Here is a 22,369-nt window from a genome sequence, read left to right as displayed (position 1 = left end):
TGCCTCCGTCGCCAATGTGGTCCACAGGGCTCATCTCTTATTGGCGCTAGGAACCCCTGCAGCCTGCCGCCTGAGGGGATACATAACACTCCGTTGGAATATTACAATTGCATGCCGGATGTACAATTTGGACGGAAAAGATACCCTATACACAATGCTCCAGTACAACTATATTGATACAGCCCTATGAATCGGCTGACATTGTGAAGATGTGGTTTCGGCGCCCTGATTAATCCTCAGGGGTAAGAAGAAATCCACCAACCAAGAAGTTAATATCGGAAGGCCAAGAAATCCAACAGCTCGCGATGGTCAGCTTTAACTAAATATATAAGCCATCTGGGGCTTAATTTTCAGCCACCCAGAATTCATTACGGAGTACTCCATAAATCCATCTTATGCACCCAATCTGTGAAAAAGTCTTATGCCGTCTGGTCCGTTTCCAAACAACCCAAGGCTGACAGCTAAGCACAATTGCATAGATTGGTACGTCTTGATCTGTGCTACACGTCAGCAGTTGCTAGATATGTTCCAAGCGAACTTCAGCCTTCGTTTGTTTGAGAACTGAAGGTGAGGGCAAGAGATCGTAATTCATGTTTGATGTTGGTAGACAATAGCAAGAGCAATACATAGTATAAGTCGGCACATTCTATCAGTGAAATGTTTGGGATATATTCAATGACGGCATTTAGAGAGAGTTTATCACCGAGGCTATACTAGAGAGATGTTGACGCACCAGACAACAAACCCACTGCTTGCCTACTTGCTGACGAGTCAGGCCGCTAATAAACCCAATGCCATTTCATTCCCAGCCTCTGGAAATAGCCAAACAAAGCATTCTTGGGCACATACCCAGCATAGGTCCGTTGCCATGCAGCTGCGAACGAGCCCGCAATTGGACCCGACTCGGCAAATCCAAGCATCTCAAGAGCCAACGGTGTCAGCAAGGCCAGAATACCCATTGCAATAAGCGTAGCGTAAACAGGGTGATCTGTTGCAAAGCCAACAGCGGCATTTTTGCTTTGGGCTGCAGCATCAGACGCAACTCGCGCCATGTCTGTACCGGCTTTGATTGCATTTTCTAAACCCCGGAGGATAGCCTGTGCTATGGCGTCGGACCAACCTTCGGTGGAAAGTTCCTCGCTCACTTCTTTGTGGAGTGAGTAAGGTGTGTCGGCATCGAGGATTTTGGTGACAATAGCGGAAGCAATGGACTCGGAGGATCGTGACTTCTTCGTCTGTCTCCCGAGAATACAGTCTTGGAAATAGTTGAACATCTTGTCTTAGAGTAGCTGCTGGTTTGTGTTGCTATAGATAGGTGGTTTATGGGCAGAGTCGAAGCGGAAGACGAGTGAAGAGTAGTAGGGTGCGGAAGGAGGGAAGGAGGGGTACATGGGTAAAGTATAATCTGGAAGAGTTTGTGTAGGTGCCCAAGCTATACAGGTGGACATAAATGCCCGATGTGCATGGGTGCATGCGGCTATCCTATAGGTATTTCCACCTTTGTCTACGTACGTAGGATAACCAGCCTCACAACGGACAATGGTATAAGAGCAATATAAAAAGATTCGCTAAATATCGAACTCCACTTTGAATGGTCATATATCGTGTCTGGAACATGTAAGTTATGATTTTCTTGAACCTACCACCCGAGGAATTGCATAGCAGATATCTAGATTCCCACAGTTGTCCGCCTGCCTTCGGTGTTAGCTTTCTGGAATTGCTGAATCAAGCCCAAAACGCCACCCCCGCCGGCGATGGCGTCGATATTTTCCCCCTCGTCGCCCTCATCGGGGTCATCGTCGTCCTTGCTGAGTGGATTCATGCGCCAAGAATCGCCGAGGTTGCTGTCACTGTTCCCTGCACCTGCACTAGAAGTACCGGTCCGAGGACCAGACCGTCGTGTTGCTGAATCACGGCCGTCTTGGGATAATGGTTCTTCCTCGTCGTCAATGGGATCCGTAGACGAGTGCTGAGGGCGTCCGAGCCGAGAGCGTTGGGTAGTTCTGGCTACGGCGCGGAACCCAGTGGTCGAAGGTTGGTGCTGCGGGTCAAGGAGGATAGACGGGGCAGGAGAGCGCCGGTCAAACCCTCCCATTTGCCTCATTTTAGAAGTACCCATCAGTGATTGAGCGCCAAATGGCAAACCGGAGGCCAGCCCAGTACGTGCCTGGAGATAGTCAGGACGATCAGGAAGAGCACCGAACTCCGCTGCAGTGGGCGAGCCCAGGGTTGGTAAGGTTGGCGGTGGATGGAAGGGTCGCCGGTTGATAGGTTGATTGTTAGTGCCGTAGTTGTCCAAGAAGCCATAGTAGGAAGCTAGCATCTTCCCGTCTTTAGTTGAGAAGTAATCAGTGCGTAGATCCTGTTTGCCAGGGTCACGGCGTCCAGGTCCGGCTTGAGAGAGCACGTTTGTGCCCTTCTTGAAATCAAAGACGGCAAAAGAGCAGAGATAGCCTACACCATCAACATGCACGGTAAACTCCCGAAAGAAGTCAATGAGGCGGTCACTGCACTTGGGCAAGCTAAACCACAAGACGAAAGGGGTGAAGATCATGCTCAAGATCTCTTCTAAGAAAATCACAATTTTCATTTGATAGAGGATTGCGAACTCTTTCCGCACGTCGTCGCTATGCAAACGCCCCTTCCATCCAGATGGGAAGTAATGTGTAAAATCGATTAGCTCCAGGAGTGCATACTCGGGGTCGAAGACATCGGTCTCTTCAGGTGCCAGCCCTCGCGCAAAAGCCCAGACTGTGCCAAAGATACCAAGATAAAATAGAACAGTCCGATCAGGGGTAATTTCGAACCCAAGGAAGAGTTCTGGATCTATCACCGAGGCAAGAGCCAGTACTGAGGCAAGAGCCCCAGATATGAAAGCAACGAACCGTGCCACTTGAACTGTCTTATCTTTAGGAAACTGGTCGACATAGCGACTGGCGAATGGATAAGACATATTAATTCGACGCTCAAAGAGATGCCAAAGTTCATTGAACTCGCGGAATTTCCATTCCGCCATAGGTGTATATTGGCGGGAACCAATTTGGCCCGGATTCTTCTTGAACTCATTGAAGTACCGGAAGAAGTAGTGCATCATGAAATATACCACAATAAAGGGCGCTACGAAGATATTCATGACGCCAGCGAAAACAAAGCGCCGGCGTAAGCCATCACTCAGCGCTCTTCGATGAGTATCCTTGAGGAACAGGGTCCGTAGTTGGCCTTGCTCATTAAAGACATAGTCCATGACACAAAGGTTGAGATTCCATTCCATGGTTCGTGAGAAGAGTTGTCGATTCTTGAGGAATGGAATAGGCAGTGTGAGGTCCAGAATATCCTTGTTTACCAATGCGATCATGTAGTTCTCCTTACGCATGAGGCGATTTGCAATGTCGTGAGCGTCCATTCGCTGCTTCGACTGGCTGCCCATAAATCTTCGATGTTTGGCAGAGACTGCCGCTGCGGTAGATGGATTCGAGTCTCTCAACGCCATCAATCGGCTCACAACTTCTTGCCAGGAAATCGTCTGGACCTCGGCATCTGAAACGCCGAGCAGGTAGAGATAGAAGTCATGTAGGTGTTTGAGCCTGCGAATATCTAGCAGGTATTGAAAAAGCTTTCCAATCCAGAAGAAGCTGAAAAGCCACAGCAAAAATGTGGACGACCCAGACATATTCGCTGTACATTGGGGCACGAGAATTTCATCCAGAGTCTTACTCCGCCGGACTTTAGGGTAATCAATGCAGTTGGTTAAGAACGTAGAGAAACCAACAACGAATGCAAATGTCCTTTTGTGCTGTCAGCTTCTCGTACGGTTCTTTGAGGGGGGTACCATCCTGGACTTACAAGAGGTTCAGTACCCGGGTCAGCAGAATGGACCAAATACCGTTCGCTAAGAAGTATGTGTAGACATCCTTTAAGAAGTTATCCAGGTCCTCGACATTTGCCCATCGCCACATTGCCTTCTTCTTGGGGTCAGTATTGGCAAGACCGGGGTGCTGCCCGGTGAACCATCTCCTTATTGGATGGCCACTTTCACTGGACTGTGGTGGATGGGCTGCTCCTCGCTCATTCCAGCGGGCTCTAATAGGTTGTGGAGATGGCTCCGGACTAGCAGTTCTCCGTCGATTTGAACGATCATGAGAGTGGGGAGGAGGAGGTAACCGTGATCTTAGATCTTCGTGATGACCTTCTACCAGCAGAGATTGAGGAACATCTTCATCATGATCATCGAGTTCATACCCGAGTGATGATTCTTGTGCCATCCATCTAGGCCGGGAGGACTTGCGCCGGCGGGTGCCAGGTGGAGAAGCTCGCTCTTCAGGTGCCTTGCCCGACCGTGCCTGGTCGAGCAACGCAGTGCTGGGGCTGATTATTTCACTGTCCTGCGCATCGGCTAATGCATCCTCCAGTTCCCGATCACTAAACTGTTCCTGTTGGTCTTCTATGACCAAGCCTGCACGTTCTTCGAGATCAGAATATTCGGACCCGGCGTCATGTTGGCGAATGGTCTCGTAGACCGATGGTGAGCCCGTCGGGGGTAGGAACCGTGATAAAATGTTAGAGGACATCATTTTGGATCAGACTAAAGGCTATAGTCTGACCACTCATGGCAACAGCTTCAGAAGCCAGTGATGTTGGTGATGAAATGCCATCCAGCAGCACTTGATAATGCGGAGGCGGATATCGCTATCAACACAGCGGGCAAGGGGATGTTATTGGGTTGGAGATAGGTATGGATGTGCCCTGATTAGGGTGATGGTACCAGACTTATAACAGGAGAAGTATGCATCTGACCTAGTCCTCGTGATAACAGTCACCAGGAGCTGGGGTCATTCCCCAGACCTCTCTATCTATGATGACATAAAGAAGGGGGGTTCCTTGAGGCCTCAGGCATATATCTTTGTACAGTCATGTGTGTGATATGTGTCACGTGCCTCAGTCCACTTCGGCCTTGTCTTATCTCCAACTCCCAATGTCAGCCTGTCGATTTCCGCAAGTGTTTTTTTTTTTGCATTACTTTCAAACTTACACTCTCACCCGCTAATACATACTGTCAGAATTTGTACAGATCAATTTTGAGGAGACCACACCCTGACTGTCAACAGCGAGGGGCTGGCTTTGGCTGATTTAGAAGGCGTATCTGCACCTATGGACGCGAAAGGACGGGGAACCTCTATATGTAAATATTGGTTTAAGGAATTATAGGCTCTGGTGAAGAGACTATCTTGATGTCAAGAATATAGCTATTTTACGTTGCGACATCGATGATAGAGCTGCTAGTATCTCACTAGGAAGATTCAATACACACATCACCCTCTATTAACATACTTTTGAAATGCTAAAGTCCTCCAGGAATCCACTACCTGTTAGAATAGTTTCCGTACAAATTCTGCTTACTAGATTTTTATTCGAGAATATGCAACATGATTCAAGGTTGAAGGCTTTGACCTCGAAAGATCCACCCTGGTCAATCCCCCGCACTAGCTCCATTATATTGTCTGTCACAATTCCTCATTTGTTGAAAAGTAGAGATACACGGCTTTTATACTAGTACAAATATGGATCTATGTAATGAGGCCCTTGGAGCACTGATATCATGATATCTAGACTTTTGACTCGAGGACAAATGCATAAAGAAATCATTCATTCCTAGGTGACTTGTGGACCAGCCAGGTACATCCGAGCGATCCTTGGCACTTTGATACTACGCCAAAGTACCCTTCTTTGTTCTCATCCACTGCCCCTATGACCATTCAATTAGTTACATCAATCTCGCCGAGAATGGATCCCTTTGCAAAACTCCCGACAGAAATCATTTTGCTGATTCTCGAGTCCTGCTGTGACTTTACCAGCTTAGACGGTTTACAACAAATATCCTCCCGAGCAGAGCAGGCATTCAACGCCTCTTATAAGACTATCACGGAACACGTCCTGAAAAAATGTTCTTTAACCTCGGAGGGACTCCACAATGAATTCACGCTCCTAGCCTCTATCGAGTCTACGGAATACACCCCCATCGCCTTGCTAGAACGGCTCGATAGCTTGTCGGGGGGTGCCGTGCGGCCTATCTCCATTTCCTCAACAAACTCACTAGCTGCGGTGCGCCAGGCTGTAAGCACAGCGGCAAAAATTCACCTTACTGCCTGCGCTTGTCTCCAGCATCTCTTCGATCGTCTTGAATCCGCAAAGCCCCGCCGTCCAATTGCTCCTGCGGCAGAGATCATAGAGATAATGCATGGAGAACTTCCACAATTTGGTGGTGAAACATCCCAATTTGCGATAGATCCACCCTCATGGATCGAAACTCATCGAACACATCGCGGCCTCTGGGATCTAGAACTCTTCCACCACATTTATAATGCCGCATCAATACGCTGGTCATGGTCTTCCCATGAGCTGGAATTCTTCACTGAACAATACGTTGAATGGTATCGGCTTGAGTGGGGCCTTGAAGGAATCCGGACGATCTCCGAGTGCGTAGCCGATCTATGTTCTCCTGAGCCAAGTGATCTCAGTCATCGATTTCCATTTCTTATTGCAATTCCATCACCAGCCACTTTGAAGCTGCGAGTATGCTGGTCTTTGCCAGCGGCTCCCATTGATATTCAGGTTGATTCGACATGGGGTCGACGTCGATCTACGGCGAAGGGCAGAAATGAGGTGTCTCATTATTACAATGCGCTTGGTGGTGGAGATAAAGGCCCTAATAACCCTCTCTGGAAATTAGATTTCCGAGCATTTCGACGACTCGGTATACCTCTCTGGGAAGGGTGGCGATTATAGCAAATGAGACTTAGGAACTAACTTCGCGGTGTATTCTCACCGGAGGACAATCTAGTTGGTGGGGAGCCAGATTATGATCTGAATGAATGGGTGCGGTGGGTTATTATCTGTATATGGTTTCTTCTAGTAGAGGGTGATCCTAGAGTTGCAAAGTATATAACATAAATTTGAGCATCTTAAGTCTTAAGAAGAACTTTCGAGATTAATCAACTACACGCAGTGAAGTCACATCACAGATTAGTCCCACAGGACAGACTACTTCCTCACGAGGTTCTTTGCTACAAGGTTCTCTCGTTGCTCGAAACTCCTAAGATAACGATCTTCTCGGTGCCCCGAAGCTCGTTGTTGCATATGAGTTGGTCTTTGCCTTGCTTACATCCAGTCTTGGGGCTAGCATCGAAATCGCAAAGCGCACCAACATCAGACCAGTCCGAGCCATATCTTAGTCTGAATCCACGGACCTAGCTATACCGATCATCGAAAACATGTTCCGGAAAGGGCTCAAGAATGAATGTCGCTTAGCGGGCAGAAAGAGATTTCAATTTGGTAGCAAGATCCCCGGATGACTTTCTTGAGAAATAAAATGTCAAAACACAATAACAAGTGGTTACGACCTATATCGACCCCGATACTTCTGCTCCTGGGCTCAACTAGATGGTTCTGTATCAACACTCGCTAAACCAACTCAGACAGAGCCAGAGGAAGTGAAAGGGGCAGTGCATCGTGTTGAGAGTCAATGCGTAGGAGAGTTGGGGGTGAGAAATAAGGTGAATGACAAAAGCGAGAATAAAGCACGTTATGAGAGGGGAATCAGCGGTATTGTAGGGAGGGCAATGCTAAACCCTAACAACAGCCAAGGCACGGGCGCGATTCCCAAAGGAGAGAACGCGGAGGAGATACGATGCAATGGGCTCATTGTATACTCCGTACTGGGATTTCAAGTTATAAGTCGTAGAGAATTTGTAGAGGATAAGAGAAAATTGACATCAGCAAAGGGGAGGAATTGTGTGTTCTAATTGTAATTGTATACTAAAGATACGCTGGAGGTCACGTGGAGTACATGATCTGGTCATGTGCGGGTACCCGCAGTAGACTTGCACGCCACTTGAAATTGTTTCGCATTCGCTACTCTGTAGATGATATGCTACATGCTAATACCTTGTCAGAATTCTTACAATCAAGGGTGTCTATCTTTCCACACTAACACGCCTCATTCCTCCGCTGCTCAATCTGAACTGAGTCCTGTGTGACTCTAGTATGTAATCCTGGCTGAAGATCTTATTTTCTTCAACGTTGCAGACTAACAAGTGGCTCCACTTTCGGGGAATTCCCTGCTTTAGTAATAACTAGAGACTTTTGGCTGCAACATTGCATGGACTCAATAATGATAGATATCTCTTTCCGTCAAATTTTGCCCGGGTGAATCCTGTACTCCGTACTTTGTATATTGTACTTCTTCCAGTTAGGACCAGGATATGCGCCCCGGACACCACGTTAGGATTTTAGTATGATGCAGAACAGACTGAAGAGAAACAATGGATGTAAATGCAGCAATATGAAAGGTAGGAATAGCAACTGAACATTGATTACATAGTACAATCTGACACTATATAGTAGATATAGTATATTATATATATACTCTGTACCACGGTGCGCAAAGTAAAATGGATCAGCACTTCAAACATATAGCCCTCATGATTCAAGAGTAGTGGCCCCATTTCCACTAGCCCGGTAATCCGCTAGCCAGTGCGAGTCAGTCAAAAGACGCCATGCAGTTATCTCTTCTAGAAAGTCTCTCGGCAATTTATGACCTTCGGGAATGCGAATGGAAGGGGAAACATGCACGCTAGTGACTTGGGGAAAGCTATAGGATCTTATAGGTCTCAAGTCCAGCTTAACTTCAGCTCAACCTCGTTTACTTTCTCCCTTGCCCCGACGATTGTATAATATAGACTCGGTATCTTTCGGTTAAAGGGTAAAAGCTAAAGCGATATGGGATTTGAATTTAGGTGACAATTAGGAAAATTATCTAACCTCACTTTGAATGGTTTAGGAGGTATGTCGTATATAGAAGATCCTGTGTTGCCGTGTCATCAAAGTGGCCTGAAAAGAGTATAACATGAAGAGATATAGCTAATTGTAGACCTAGAAGAAAGCTCCAAAGACAATAGGTGAAAAGAGCCAAAAAAAAAGTGTTGCCGTTCTCATTCTTTCATTATTTTTCCCCTATACAAACTCAGCTCCGCTAATCCACTTCTTTCTCTCTCTCACTCCCCTCCCCCCTCCTCCTCTACCTCTCTCTCTCTCTCTCTCTCTCTCTCTCTTTCTTTTCCTCTCTGTTGCGATCATTCTCAGATCATACCGTTACAATTCCAACTTGATTCTTCAATTTTGGGAAATATTTTTCTTTGAAGCCCTTCCCCTCATTCTGCCCCCATCCCAAAGCGGCCTACATTAGCTGGAATCCGCGAAAACACATATACGCACACAAACATATCTCCTAGAGAGCGTAGCCAAAACCTTCCCAATTTCAAAAGGGACTGATGAAGGTATGTGCGCATCTCTTTACTTCTTCTACCCTACCCTACTCCCCCCCTCCCCTCCCTCCAATAATAATGATATCACGCCCTTCCCAAGTTCTGGGTCGCTTCTTCAGACCATCACTGACACTGACAGCGACACTATCGCTATCGACTGGCCGGAGGATTGGACGCTCATCGTATTCGCTAGGTTCTCCCGCTTTTCTCAGACAAACGACGGTGACCCGCGCCTTCCTTTGTCCTGGTCTCCCATTGCTTCCCCTCTCCCGTCGCCTCGACCGAATGTGCGACCTCAGTACCCAACCTCTTACCGGACTCCATGTGGTCTTATAACAATCTCCTGGACAAGAGTGACTCCCAATTGTACAAGCGCAACCGTGCCGCATACGTCGGGTGCCAACAAGGTCTTCTCACCGGTTGTTTTGAGGGAGGTCGTGTTGGGCGCGATTAGGGAGTGAACCTGTCTCTCCTTTCCTTACATATTGACGGGGTTCGGACTTCGTTTTGTCTACATCGCCTGTCGAAGGGGCTGTCTGTAACCAAACGAGATGGAGCCTGAGAATTCGAACGCGTTCAAGCGGAGCTCGATGCACCAAGCGTTATATAGCCGTCCAGTGGAACGACGTGCAAGCAAGAAGTCTTCATCTAGGGATCGGCACGGTATGGTCTATCCCGACAGTTTCCGAGAAACAACCATTCGAACTGTGACGCCAGAGTCGCACTCCCCCGCCAACCATTCCCCTTTATCCGAACCAGAGCACCTCACGGGCGCTTTGTCTTCACCTCGAAACACCGTGCGATCACGGCCCGGCGAACCTGAACGCCGTCGGGATTTCAACAAACACTCATCTGGAACGGGCGACGAAGATCCTCCGGTGGAAGCAAGGAGTCAACGGGCGCGATCGCGGACAACGGCGGCGGAAGAGCAACGCAACGACATCACCCCGAACGCCTTCAAAACTAGAACGCGAGTTGGGTCAATTAACACGGCCAGTCCATCTCAATCAAAGTTGCCTGAAGATCCGTCATCTTCCATTGGTTTTCCGTCCATTGAGTCCCCAAAATACAGCAGCCACACTGTCCCTCGCCCTCGACTGACCAGAGCTGCCGGTCTGGTCACCGGAGGAGCACATAATCAAGATCTATTTTCCTCGCCCCTTTCAAGTGGGGAAGCCACGAAAATCCTGCAGTTGATGAAAACTACATGTGGTAGGATGCACGGAATTCTATCATTCCGAACAGCTTCGACTACTGCCTGGACATCCGGATACTGCGCCATCAACGTCGCTACTGGGAGTCTCATCTATCAAGCCAAGGGGGAGCCGGCATTGGCCAAAACATTGATCCCCGATCTACGTGGTTGTCGAGTTCGGACTTTGTGGGACTCCGAGCTCCAAGCCACCTATTTGAGCGTTCACACATTTACCTCTGGGCTTGGGATACAATTACGACCTCACGTGAACGAAACATTCGATTCCTGGCTTGCCGCTCTACTGTGTTGGCAACCAATTCGACCCAAGGGTGTTCAGAACAAGATGACAAAACCTCAAGAGGTTGTGATTGGAGACCGGCGGATCCCCGAGCGTCGTCGCAACTCGGAAACCACAGTACAGAAAGATGCAACTATCATCAAAGTTGGCAAGATGCTTCTATGGGACAAGCCGTCTGCTTCCGGTGCAATTCCGGCGTCCGGACGCCGCGTGTCAACGTACAGACAGTCACGGGCTCTTTCTTCCTCGTGGCAAAAGGTGAGCTGCACACTGCAAGAAAATGGCTTTTTCAAGCTCTATACGGAGTCCGACGTGTCCCTCCTGGCATGTGTGCAGTTGTCTCAATTATCACGCTGCGCTATTCAGCAGCTGAACTCCTCGGTATTGGATGATGAATTTTGCATTGCCATCTATCCTCAATATACGGCACATCCAGTACCCGATTCAAACGTGCGGCCTATATACCTCGCTCTTGAAAGCCGTGTTCTCTTTGAGGTTTGGTTTGTGCTTCTCCGCGCTTTCACAATTCCAGAGCTCTATGGTCCTGTGTCACAGGGAGAGGATCCCAATAAAACACCAGAAGCCGAGGCCACCGAGCCACCCTTGACCAAAGACATGTTCCGGATTGAACGATTTTTAAGCTTGAAAATTGTAGAGGCGAAGCTATTTCGCGCCAAAGAAGAGGACACTCCCCGAAGCCGAAAGGCGTCAAGATCACATGGCCAGCCTGTTCCCACCTCAAAGGTCAGTGATTACTACACAGAGGTGCTCCTAGATGGGGAAATTCGTGGCAAGACTGCTGTCAAGTATCGCACCATGAATCCTTTCTGGCGAGAAGATTTCCTCTTCACTGATCTGCCGCCAGTGCTATCCCAAGCCTCTATCCTTGTCAAAACACTCAACCCGACACAAAGAGACTGGACTTTGATCTCTCACGGAACATACGCGCCCAACCAAGACGTGAGTGCTGTGAGCATGCTGGATGAGATTGAAATTTCTGCAAATGATATTGTCTTTGGACGAGTAGATCTGCGACTTGAAGAATTAGATGCCGGCGTGGATACCGAAAAATGGTGGCCTATCTTGGATAATCAAGACCAGGCAATTGGCGAGATGTTCATGAGGGCTCGGATGGAGGAAACCGTGGTATTGATGTCCGACGAGTACGCAGAGATGTCGGAACTTCTTCATTCCTTCACCAATGGCCTCACAATTAACATGGCACAACTGATGTCATCGGAGCTGAACCATTTGGCCGAGATGCTTCTGAACATTTATCAGGTCTCAGGGTCAACGGTGGAATGGATCTCAGCCTTGGTCGAAGATGAAATCGATGGCGTGCACAAAGAATCCACCACCAACCGGCTGAGGTATACAACGAGAATTCATTCAAACAATTCACAGGAGACTAGCCAAGAACGTGAGGTCCTTGTCAGAGACATGGGAAGGACGGCCACTGTGGAGGCTAACCTCTTGTTCCGTGGAAACTCACTTCTGACCAAGGCTCTCGATCTTCACATGCGACGTCTGGGCAAGCAGTATTTGGAGGAGACTATCGCGGAACGACTACGTGATATTGATGACAGCGATCCGGAATGCGAAGTCGATCCATCTCGAGTTCCACGCCACGAGGATCTTGAACGTAACTGGCGAAACCTCACAGCTCTTACCACAAGTATGTGGAAATCCATTGCAGGATCTGCGGAGAGGTGCCCCCCAGAACTGCGACGCATCTTCCGACATGTCAGGGCGTGTGCAGACGATCGCTATGGCGACTTCCTCCGGTCTGTGACATACAGTAGTGTTTCTGGTTTCCTATTCCTACGATTCTTCTGCCCGGCTATTCTCAACCCGAAGCTTTTCGGACTCTTGAAAGGTATGGAATCACGCCCGTACTTTTGCTCGTACCCTAGATTTTCTTTTGCTAACAACCCCCCAGATCACCCTCGTCCTCGTGCCCAACGCACTTTGACTCTCATCGCCAAAGCATTGCAGGGTCTGGCCAATATGACAACATTTGGCAATAAAGAACCTTGGATGGAACCGATGAACAAATTCCTCGTCGGTCATCGCTCAGAATTTAAAGATTTTGTTGATAAAGTGTGTGCGATCCCTGCCGATCGACCAGTCCCTATCGTCACACCCTCCTACACGACACCTATCCAAATCCTCGGCCGGTTGCCGCCCACATCGCGTGAGGGATTCCCTAGTCTTCCATTCTTGATCGACTATGCTCGCTCCTTCGCGAATTTGATACGTGTCTGGCTTGATGTCTCCCCTGAACGACTCAACGAATTGGCCGAGCTAGACGTCAACCTTTCCAAGTTCCAGAAAGAAGCCCTTCGCCTGCGGACACGCACTGAGGAGTGTCTCAGACGGGCCGAGCAAGCAGAACGGCCAAGTGGAAATCTTGAGATCAAATGGGAAGCACTGGTGGATTCGATGGAGCGACCCGTAACCTTCTACGAGGAAAGCTCAAGTAAACCTAGTACCCCGGCCCCAGAAACGTCCGCACCGGCCTCCAGTAACCATCGCAATTCGACTGGCTACTTTGCCACACGTCCTGCAATTCCCCGTCGGTCCACTGACCACGTTCCCGATGCCGAGGATGACACGCCTCCAAGCTCGTCATCGGCGACCTGGGACCAAAGCCGCATTCCATTTACCATCCCACGTTGGTCTGACCCGCGTGACAGCACGGGAAGCTCAAAAAACTCCTCAACGTACTCGCTCGAATACTCCGAGTCTTCCAAGGCACGCAGGGCCAGCGTTACGAAAGAGCCCTCGAGCAAGTATCGCTTCTTCGACTTTGTCCCTGCTCCATCCCGGCGTAAGGCCAAAGACCGTGATCAGACTCAGAACCACTCGCACGAGGATCTACGCAATGAATCTTAATGCACCAATGTCTATGCAATCTCCTTTCATCCTTGCACGTTTTTGACTTTGTTCTTCCTCGTCTACCTCTTTTCCATGTGCTCATGATTTCAACGTTCCTCTTTTCTCCCCTTCTCTCCCTCAACTTCCCTTCTCCGTCTTACCTCCCCGAGTTCCGTTCTGCTTGATCATCTATATGTCTATGTTATCCTCTAAAGCATGTGTCATGGTGTTGATACCCATTCCTTCTTTTAATTGTGTGTTTCATGGTCCCGCCCTCCCTTATACGCATCTCACCCCAGCCCGGCTCTCAAGATAACAGCAAAGAGAGCTAAAAAGTAATGATCTGAATCTTGGGGAAGAAAAAAAGAACTTGATCTGATTTTCGAACTTGGCTGAGGCTCTTGTGTTTTTCTGGTCGTTCTGAGGAATCATTTGGGTCTTTCTCTTGTGTGTTTGGATTTCCTTTTGGAGATGGTGGCCATCGTGTAAATACCTTTTACTCTTTTATATTATTCCAATAGATGGAATGGATTGGTGTTTTGTTTTTGAAGTTGTGACTGTTGAATAGAAATACAAACATCAAATGCTGTTCATAATACGTCTGTACATGGTATCGGAACAAATATCAAGCATGTCGCCTTTCGTTGGAGCAAGACAGCAGGGGATAAACAGAACCCTAGGCAACACCCCCATGACGCCAGACCTTCAGAGGAAAGTCAAAGTACATGAAAATTAGCAAGCAAGTTGACTATACAGCCTCATGTGGAGAAATTACACAAAGATGAGCGAATGATACACATCACTTCCATAAGCAGAGCTTCCCACTAGCAGTGCCACCAGCAACCCAGTTCTTGCTACGGTGGAACACAGCCACAGCAGGAACAGCAGTGATCCCATCACCGCCAAGCTGAGCGAGCTGGTCGCCATTGCTGCTGTAAACATCAACGAAGCGGTTCATGTTTCCTATACAGAACCGCTGGATGGGAGATTGAGGGTTGAGTTGCCACTGAGGGCGGAGACTATGAGAACAAAGTTAGGGGTTGATGCTTTGCCAAAACCAAAAAAGGACGCAAAAGAAGGGAGAGGAAGGAATGATCATACATCGTCACCCAGCGGCCAGTCTGGCAGTTGTGGCGGACAACAGTATCTGGAGTGAACTCCTTTTCTGAAAGCTTGTGGCCCTGCTTCCACGTAGAGAAGCCCTTTGCGCCCACATCGTAGATTTTCAAGGTGTCGTCGTAGGACGAAGTAGCGATCTGCCCAGCAGCATTGAAAGCTGCGTGGGAAACCGAGAGACGGCTTTCATGCTCGGCAACAGGAGTTGGATTGTGCGGTGAGAGCTTGCGCAAATCCCATAATCTCAGAAATCGATCTAGACTTGCCGTGGCGAAGTAGTGAGGCTGGGAGGGACACAGTGTGAAACCCCCGATCTTCTTCTCTGAAAGCTCCCAGTTTGATACATTGCTATCTTCCCGCGGTGTGCGGGTATCATACCGACCGAATCCACCTTGAAGTGTAGTCCAGTATAAAGTGTGAGGGTCGTCCGGAGCCATGTCTACTCCAGAAATTGCCTCGTCGATGTTGGTAGATTCAGGAGCGTAGCTCTCCGAAGAGACCATCTTCTCCAAGTCCAGTGCTCGAATCGAGCTGTCATAACTTGCCGTGTACAAATGTGTCGGCTTTGATGGATTGATCATCATTGCACTGATCGTTCGGGTGTGTGGCTTGAGTGTTGTCAGAATTGGATCGGGGTCATCCTCATCTTCGTCGTCGTCCTCACCCGCCACAGGCTTCTCCTGCGAAGCATCCAGCATGCCCAGATGACCCATTTTGTCGCCCGCGAATATCAGAGGTTTGGATTCGGATGGGTGGAAGGTCATGCTGTACACGCGCTCGGGGGTGATCTTGATCCCTACAAACCAAGAATGCGTCAGTGGTTGCGTTTTTATACAAAGATAAGCTACTTACGTTGTGGATCCCATGAATCCCACAATTGAAGTCCATTCATCTCCTCCCGAAGGGCCTTCAGCTCCTTGTCTGCAGTCTTCTCGATATCATCGTCCCCAAATGTCCTTTCGTAAGGCATTGCAACACCCTTGGTGATAACATCAACTCCAATCAGGCTATCGGGGCTGAGCTTTTGGCCCGAAATAAACATATCTGCCTGACTGAACGAACCCGTCCGGCGCATTCTTTTAAGTCTGTCCGCTTCGCGCATCGCCTCATACTCGTCGTCGGCCTTGCGCTTCGCTACTTCACTTTCGGCCGCAATGCCCTTGAGGCGCGAGGATGTTCGCCGAGGGGTGATTTCCTCTTCGGTTTTCACTTTAGGAGCTGGGCGCTTTTTTGGTTTTGCGCCATGGCTGCCGGAAGGCTTAGGGCTTGCGAAGAGGCCCGAGGATTGCGATTCGAGGGTAAGTTTTTTCAATAGCGCATCACGCTCGGCAATGTTTGCCAAACGCTGCTGTTCGAATTCCGACAGCTCACTTTTCGCTACCATGTTGCTTTTAGGGCCTTTGGGTGAACTTTCGTATGTAGTTTGCGCCTCGGGGGTGCGAGGCACGCCCTCCTGGAAACGCGTGGACCCGTTACACGACATCATGTGACTTTGCGGGAAGTTGATCGCCGATTAGTCCGTGCTGTCAAAAAAAAGAAAGTAATCTTCTTGTTTCGCAATCTTTGAATAGAGGTTGAAAAGGTTGAAGAGGTGGAAGAGAAGATAAAGATTTACCCTGAGAGGTGCACGAACAAGACTGCGCAAGTGCAGACCTAACGATTCAGCAATGGCGACAAATATCAACCGCCTGTGCTTCCTCTCAAGAAGCAATTCTACGGCTCCTTTCCTATATCACACTCGAACACTTACGCTTACCTCGTCCGCGGCCGGAAAACAATTCAATCGTCACTTCCCGCGCTCTTTTTCTACCCAGGTCAACACCGAGGCCAATGATGCAACGGAGAACAAACCACTAGCGGAGGATAACACAAGTCAGAATACTTCTGAAGAGTCTACTACCTCCAGCTCGACGATAGAGGCAGCTCCGAAGCCTCGGCGAAGCTATCTACAGAAAAAAGCCGCATCCGTCTCCGCAAGGCCTAGCCTCAGACCATCTGTGGTCAAGAAGACAACCAAAATAGCACCGAAGATCACAAGCCAGGAGAAATTGGTATTTGGGGGGCTTTTGGAGCAGCTTGGACTCAAACATGATGGGGAAACTACTGAGGCAAACTCGTTGAAACCACTGAGCGAGGAGAAGAAGGCCGAACTGGCCGAGCTAGCGTCGGTGTTTGATAATCTGCTAAAGGACCCAAGGCAAAAGAAGGCGGCCATGAAAGCTAAGAAGCAAGCAAAGGATGAATATTCTTATCGGAGATCAGAGAAGTCAGAAACGGAAGAGGTGCCAGCGGAGAACCAAGGTCCAAAGCGAATCTATCTCCGTGATCTGGGCTACACCGAGCCTGCCACAGCCAGCGCTGCCGAGGTAACCGTCAGCTTGCGGAGGGCGATTGAGATCGTCGTCAAAGCGGAATCAGATCACATCGAATTTGCACTTTTCCAGGCCGTGGAGGATGGCAGGGGCGACATGGGTGTGTGGGAGGTATGCAAAGAGCGCATTTTCTCTATGCTGCGCCACCTGGACGAGAAAGCTCTCGTCGAGGCCTCAGACCCAGAAAGTCTGAGCACAGCAGACCAGCTCGAACCATCCACTCAGCCATCAGGACCCCTCCGAGTTCCAGCTGTCGTCCCAGTCTCCCCCGTCGTGGTAGCTCTATACCCGAAGACCCTTCTGATTGCCTTCCGCCTGCTGAACACCCACTTCCGCGACTCCCCGCTGATCTCCCAGTTCCGCTCAACAATCAAAGAGTACGGCCGTGTTTCTACTTTCCTTGGTGCTTCATCTGGCCTGTACGATGAATTGATACACTACCACTGGCGAGTGTGCAAGGACCTTCCCACGGTGGTATCAATCCTGCGCGAGATGAACCAGCTGGGGATCAACCCGAGTAACAAATCCCGCGGCATGCTGACCGGACTTATTATCCGCCATGCTCGGGACCTGGAGGCTCATCGGAAATCCCCGAGCGAGAAGGATTTCTTCTGGGATTTGCCGTCTAACAAGCAGGCATTCGATGAGCTTACCCGTAAGGATGGGTGGATGGATCAGATCGAGGCGCATGCAGAGGAAGAGGCGAGGCAGCGTCAGGCTACTCGAAACTTCCACCGCTAAGCTGCTCTGTTCTTCTGGACAGGTTGTTTAAATGTACCGTCTGCACACTCATGTAAAGTATGTAATATAATCAGCGAAGCCATATCAAATTTCATGTTAACACTTCGATCTTCTTCATTCGCCAGCCAATTCTTCAAAGAGTAATGTATGTACACAATTGTATCGCACCAAAAAGGGAAAGAGCAAAAGAAAGAAAAGAACTTCCACCAGAAGTCTCTACAAAGCCCCATGGATCCCCCAAAACTTTTCCGCATTGAAGGTGAGACTGGTGTCACTCTTCCACAAATCATCAAAAGCAGTGAAAAGCACCAGATCCTCCCTCCGATGATCAAAACTCCTCCTCAAACTCGCAATAGCCAACTGCTGATTCTCCACAGAGGGAATAGCACCCCCATTGGCATCCCCAGCATGCGGCCACCCAGATTCAGTGATCATCGTACGCTTCCCGCCAGCTCGAGCGGAGATACTACGCGCCTGCTCGAGCGCATACGCACCAGCACTAGCAGGCCGCTGGGTACTATCGAAGAAAGCATGACAATTTGCAGCGCAGTAGTCGGAGACCTGGCACAGTTCCGGGTGGTCGAGTAAGACGGAGAAGGTATCGACTGTGACGACGGGGCCATTGTATCCCTGTGCGCGGAGCACAGAGCGTGCTTTTTGGACGGCAGTCGCGACGTCGCTAGCGGAGCTGGTGCCGGCGTTTACTAGCTCATTGCCTACAGCAATCGTGTGGAAAATGGACCAATCCTTTTTGCCGTCTGGGCCTGTGATAGCGTCGCTGAAGGCGCTGAGACTTCCTGGGAAATCGGTTAGGTCGTAGACGCCGGCGAAAACGCGCATGTTGTGTCGTCGCGCGGCGTTGGAGACTGTTCTTGTTTGGTCACAGTCTGTTCCATAGATGCGGATGAAGGAGTATTCGGCGATTCTGTCTAGATCTCGGTTTACCTCTTCTTGGTTTTTGCAGGTGCGGTCTGCTTTGTATGGGGAGTAGGAAATGCCGAATTGGGCATGCGACTGCTGGGGAGGGGGGGTGGGGAACGGGCGGTTCATGGTGAACGTTGGGGAGCTTTGGCTCGTTATGCTTGGCTGTGGTAGGGATGGAGCGGTCGTTCTGGTGGTTCTTGTTGTCGGATAGTTCAGGTGGTGGTGCTTTACCGGAGCCATCTGTGTCCGGAATTGATATTGGGGGTTGCTTTGGTTGGAGAGTTAGGGCTGGTTTTTCGATAAGGAGCAACCTATCTCCTCTTCATCGAGAACAGTTCTATCTACTAACATTCTCTTGTGCCGAGGTCAAGGCCTGCACATAGCGTGTTTCTGTGCTGATTGGCTCTCCCTTTTCATTGACCCAGACAACTACCTCTTTGGTAACGGGTTGGGTGAGGTCTCCACGGGGTTGTTTTTCGACTATCGCCAATCAGCAAAATTCGATATAAGCATGAGGTTGTTTGAACAATGATGCCCTTACCCCTAGCTTCTGCGCAAACACCACAAGCAAGTAGCAGCGCGACAAGCGCCTGGGTAAGGCGGTTCATCTTCCACCTGAGTCCGCCCTGTGGTAGCTAAGCTGGAAATCGAGTGGACTGATCTGGATTCAGTCGGCGATCATAACAAGAGTGACTTTCCAACCATCTAGAAGGAGAAACTCATGCATATGGTGCCGATCGGATCCATTATATCCATACGAGCAAGCTCCACAGAATTCGATCTACGTGGACTTGATTAGCAGAGCGTGTAAACACACAGATAGCCAAGCATAGCATCTCGATCTGGGGAGGACATGTGGAATGGAATTAGGGGGCTTCCAAGTTTTCAACATGCCCCCTGGCTTGGTTGAGGACCTTTGGCATCTAATGCGCTCGGCAAAGAGATCTGGTTACATACGGGATCTCGAAGTCGGATGGAGAATGCTCCCAGTGATGAAGTAAACGGAATGCGGAACACATTCCTGAAGGTTGCTCGGAGACACAGGGAGATTTGGTGAATGTGAGGCAGACTGCCGAGGGATTATATGGTTTTATTGAGACATTGAAAGGGGGACGAAGGGGCAATTTCGGGGTTGTGATCTGGTCCTGATATATTGGGCTTCTCGTCTTCCGGTGCATCCCCGAAGCAACTGTTGGAATTCTCTGACTAGTCAATATGTCTGACACTTCAAACTTATAGCAGTAGACGCTACTATGGCAAGAGGGAAAAAGAAAAATATTGAATGGAGAAAAAAAAATATCCATTCCATCGGCCAAGAGGATTTTCAGGCCTGAATAATATATGCAATAATGGACGTATCCTTGAAGCAAAGAGTCAAGGTAAGAAGGATAGAGTATTAAACAGCTTAAACCATGCACAGGCAGAGAATCATACCGCCAGCGAAGAGACAAAGGGGCGGACCTGTGCAAGGCATGCAACAAAAATGTATATCGACAGGGTAACAATACAAGGATTGAAGGGGCATTAGGGCGTAGGTCGACTGAAGATGATAGAAAAGCGATAGGTGCCGAAGTCATGTGGGCGTGACCAGCCATCGGATGTCTAGTCTGGACCCAAGGTGAGAAGCAAGGGAAAACATTACTTCCTCTTGCTCATCACCTTGGTAATGGCGTGTCGAATAATTATTCCTGCCTTTTCGATCTCTTTCTTGGTGAGACCGGTGGTGACGCACACCTTCAGGGCTGGCGGGACAACCTGCTTGGGCTCGAAATTATCCTCGAGAGTCTTCAGCCGCGTAATCAGAACGCCATTAGCGAGACACTGCGAGAACATTAGATATGTACTTCAAGTCGATTAAAACGAAAAAAAAAAAAAAAAAAAAAGATACATACCTCATCGACGACATCTTGGAGCAGGAACTGCTGGTCATTAGGTGTAAGCCGCTTAGCAGTCACAACCTCGGGCTTGATGACCAGTATAAGAATAGGGTTCTCGGGCGCACTGGTGCAGTAAACCCAGTCACTCCGGGGATCCAACTGAGCCCGCATGGCCTTGGTGAGTTCCCGGAGTTGTGATACTGTCTCGGGATTGTTCTGAAGGATATTAATAGTGGCACTTGCGGTGGTCGAGAGTAGAGCTGGAAGCGCAGCGGAGAAGGTGTAGGCAGCGGCCGAGATACGCTGGTGGTGAACAATCTCCTCTGAACCAGCACAGAAGCCACCACCAGCAACGAGAGGACCAGCCAGTGACCCCACAATCATATCAACCTCGGCAGCATCAACGTTCTGGTGCTCCGTGATACCGCGGCCAGTGCGTCCCAAAACACCGAAAGACCAAGTCTCATCAAGGATCAGACGGAACTTGTACTTGAGTCTGAGTTCGATCTGCGAAAATAGTAAGCACGCCAAATTCATGGTTCAAGTGATCGGGTCACATACGATCTTGGGCAAGTCCGCCATGTCGCCATATGACTCGAACAGGCCCTCTGTGATAATAAATCTGCGAGTCAAAGGCTTCCGGGCTTGCTCCTTAGTGACCTTTGCGAGCACACGCTCTAAATCCTCCATGTCGTTATGCTCATACCACCGGACAATGCTTCGAGATATCTGGATACCTTTGCGAATCGCAAAGCTAACCCCCTTGTCCGCGACGATAATGTCTCCACGCTTCGAGAAGGCAGGGATAACACTGGAAATGGTCGAGAAAGCTTGAGAGTAGATAATACACGCCGTGGTTCCCAGGAACGCCGCCACATCATCTTCCGTCTTCATGTGAACATCTTGTGTGCCGTAGAATCCACGGGGTCCACAGGGACCTACCCCATAAGCGCGGAGTGTTTGGATTGCCTGTTCCTTGAGGGACTCATTCGTATTGAAGTTGTAAAAATTGAACGAGCCGAGGTTCGTAACAGTGCGGCCGTTGGCCAGTTTTGATTTTGGACCTACTGGGCTGCAGACCACAATTTCATCGGTCAGTTTATTATCCAGAGTACGCCAGGCAGACGCAATAAGAATGAGGCGGTACAATACCCAACAATCACGGTTCGCTTATCGACTTCCATCTCTTCCAAGGTTGTCGGGTTCCCGACGAGGGGTTCAGGGGTCCATTCATCCACGAGATCATCAATCTCATCTTCTGTGAGTGGTACAACACCCGGTTTGGTCGAATACTTGGGCGCTAGCAGGTATCGCACGGCGAAAAGGAAGAGAAAAAGTTCGACAGCAGAGCGAATTGGATCATCTTGATAGCTTGATTTCACGTAGCGGAGGAAGATTGCAGAGCCGGGGACACGATGAAATAGATCCGCGAGTTCGTGCAAATATTCAGCAAGAATACGCTGGGTCTCCTGGAGATCCATGGCGGGGGTTGAAAGAGAGTCCGAATAATATGGTGCACCAGTCCAGCGATATACCTGGAATGCAATAGGTTCAAAGGAGGCGCGGCAGATGGGTGCTTACTCGTGGAACATAGGGTGAAGATGAAACGGGAGGCTCGGAGTCCTGGGGACCTCCGTGCCACGTGACAC

The 22,369-nt window shown here is 49.3% G+C and overlaps 8 protein-coding genes across 8 annotated transcripts; 3 read left to right on the top strand and 5 right to left on the bottom strand.

Moving 5' to 3' along the window:
• Nucleotides 1–779: 779 nt before the first annotated feature.
• Nucleotides 780–1,274, bottom strand: N7500_002440 (uncharacterized protein; the record flags this gene model as incomplete). Its single annotated transcript, XM_056673586.1, has 1 exon — nucleotides 780–1,274. The coding sequence occupies one exon, from the start codon at nucleotides 1,272–1,274 to the stop codon at nucleotides 780–782; it is 495 nt and encodes a 164-aa protein (XP_056534111.1).
• Nucleotides 1,275–1,669: 395 nt separating this feature from the next.
• atgI (autophagy protein ATG9) lies at nucleotides 1,670–4,571 on the bottom strand (the record flags this gene model as incomplete). Its single annotated transcript, XM_056673585.1, has 2 exons — nucleotides 1,670–3,785; nucleotides 3,844–4,571. 2 exons carry the CDS (start codon nucleotides 4,569–4,571, stop codon nucleotides 1,670–1,672), a joined length of 2,844 nt encoding a protein of 947 aa, XP_056534110.1.
• Nucleotides 4,572–5,781: 1,210 nt separating this feature from the next.
• On the top strand, nucleotides 5,782–6,783 carry N7500_002438 (uncharacterized protein; the record flags this gene model as incomplete). The annotated part of the gene is made up of 1 exon (XM_056673584.1): nucleotides 5,782–6,783. One exon carries the CDS (start codon nucleotides 5,782–5,784, stop codon nucleotides 6,781–6,783), a length of 1,002 nt encoding a protein of 333 aa, XP_056534109.1.
• A 3,088-nt stretch (nucleotides 6,784–9,871) lies between these two features.
• Nucleotides 9,872–13,708, top strand: N7500_002437 (GTPase-activating protein BUD2; the record flags this gene model as incomplete). The annotated part of the gene is made up of 1 exon (XM_056673583.1): nucleotides 9,872–13,708. One exon carries the CDS (start codon nucleotides 9,872–9,874, stop codon nucleotides 13,706–13,708), a length of 3,837 nt encoding a protein of 1,278 aa, XP_056534108.1.
• Nucleotides 13,709–14,489: 781 nt separating this feature from the next.
• Nucleotides 14,490–16,292, bottom strand: N7500_002436 (WD domain protein; the record flags this gene model as incomplete). Its single annotated transcript, XM_056673582.1, has 3 exons — nucleotides 14,490–14,709; nucleotides 14,792–15,602; nucleotides 15,659–16,292. The coding sequence occupies 3 exons, from the start codon at nucleotides 16,290–16,292 to the stop codon at nucleotides 14,490–14,492; spliced, it is 1,665 nt and encodes a 554-aa protein (XP_056534107.1).
• A 181-nt stretch (nucleotides 16,293–16,473) lies between these two features.
• N7500_002435 (uncharacterized protein) lies at nucleotides 16,474–17,919 on the top strand (the record flags this gene model as incomplete). The annotated part of the gene is made up of 1 exon (XM_056673581.1): nucleotides 16,474–17,919. The coding sequence occupies one exon, from the start codon at nucleotides 16,474–16,476 to the stop codon at nucleotides 17,917–17,919; it is 1,446 nt and encodes a 481-aa protein (XP_056534106.1).
• A 216-nt stretch (nucleotides 17,920–18,135) lies between these two features.
• On the bottom strand, nucleotides 18,136–18,969 carry scw4 (putative cell wall glucanase (Scw4); the record flags this gene model as incomplete). Its single annotated transcript, XM_056673580.1, has 1 exon — nucleotides 18,136–18,969. The coding sequence occupies one exon, from the start codon at nucleotides 18,967–18,969 to the stop codon at nucleotides 18,136–18,138; it is 834 nt and encodes a 277-aa protein (XP_056534105.1).
• A 1,512-nt stretch (nucleotides 18,970–20,481) lies between these two features.
• On the bottom strand, nucleotides 20,482–22,201 carry lcbA (serine C-palmitoyltransferase subunit lcbA; the record flags this gene model as incomplete). The annotated part of the gene is made up of 4 exons (XM_056673579.1): nucleotides 20,482–20,664; nucleotides 20,736–21,227; nucleotides 21,282–21,792; nucleotides 21,873–22,201. 4 exons carry the CDS (start codon nucleotides 22,199–22,201, stop codon nucleotides 20,482–20,484), a joined length of 1,515 nt encoding a protein of 504 aa, XP_056534104.1.
• Nucleotides 22,202–22,369: the final 168 nt, after the last annotated feature.

Source organism: Penicillium coprophilum, assembly GCF_028826855.1.
Source record: "Penicillium coprophilum strain IBT 35676 chromosome Unknown utg000002l_segment0_segment1, whole genome shotgun sequence".
Classification (NCBI taxonomy): Eukaryota; Fungi; Ascomycota; class Eurotiomycetes; order Eurotiales; family Aspergillaceae; genus Penicillium; species Penicillium coprophilum.
Note: the sequence above shows the minus strand (reverse complement) of the source record. Positions and strands in the feature narration are given on the sequence as shown.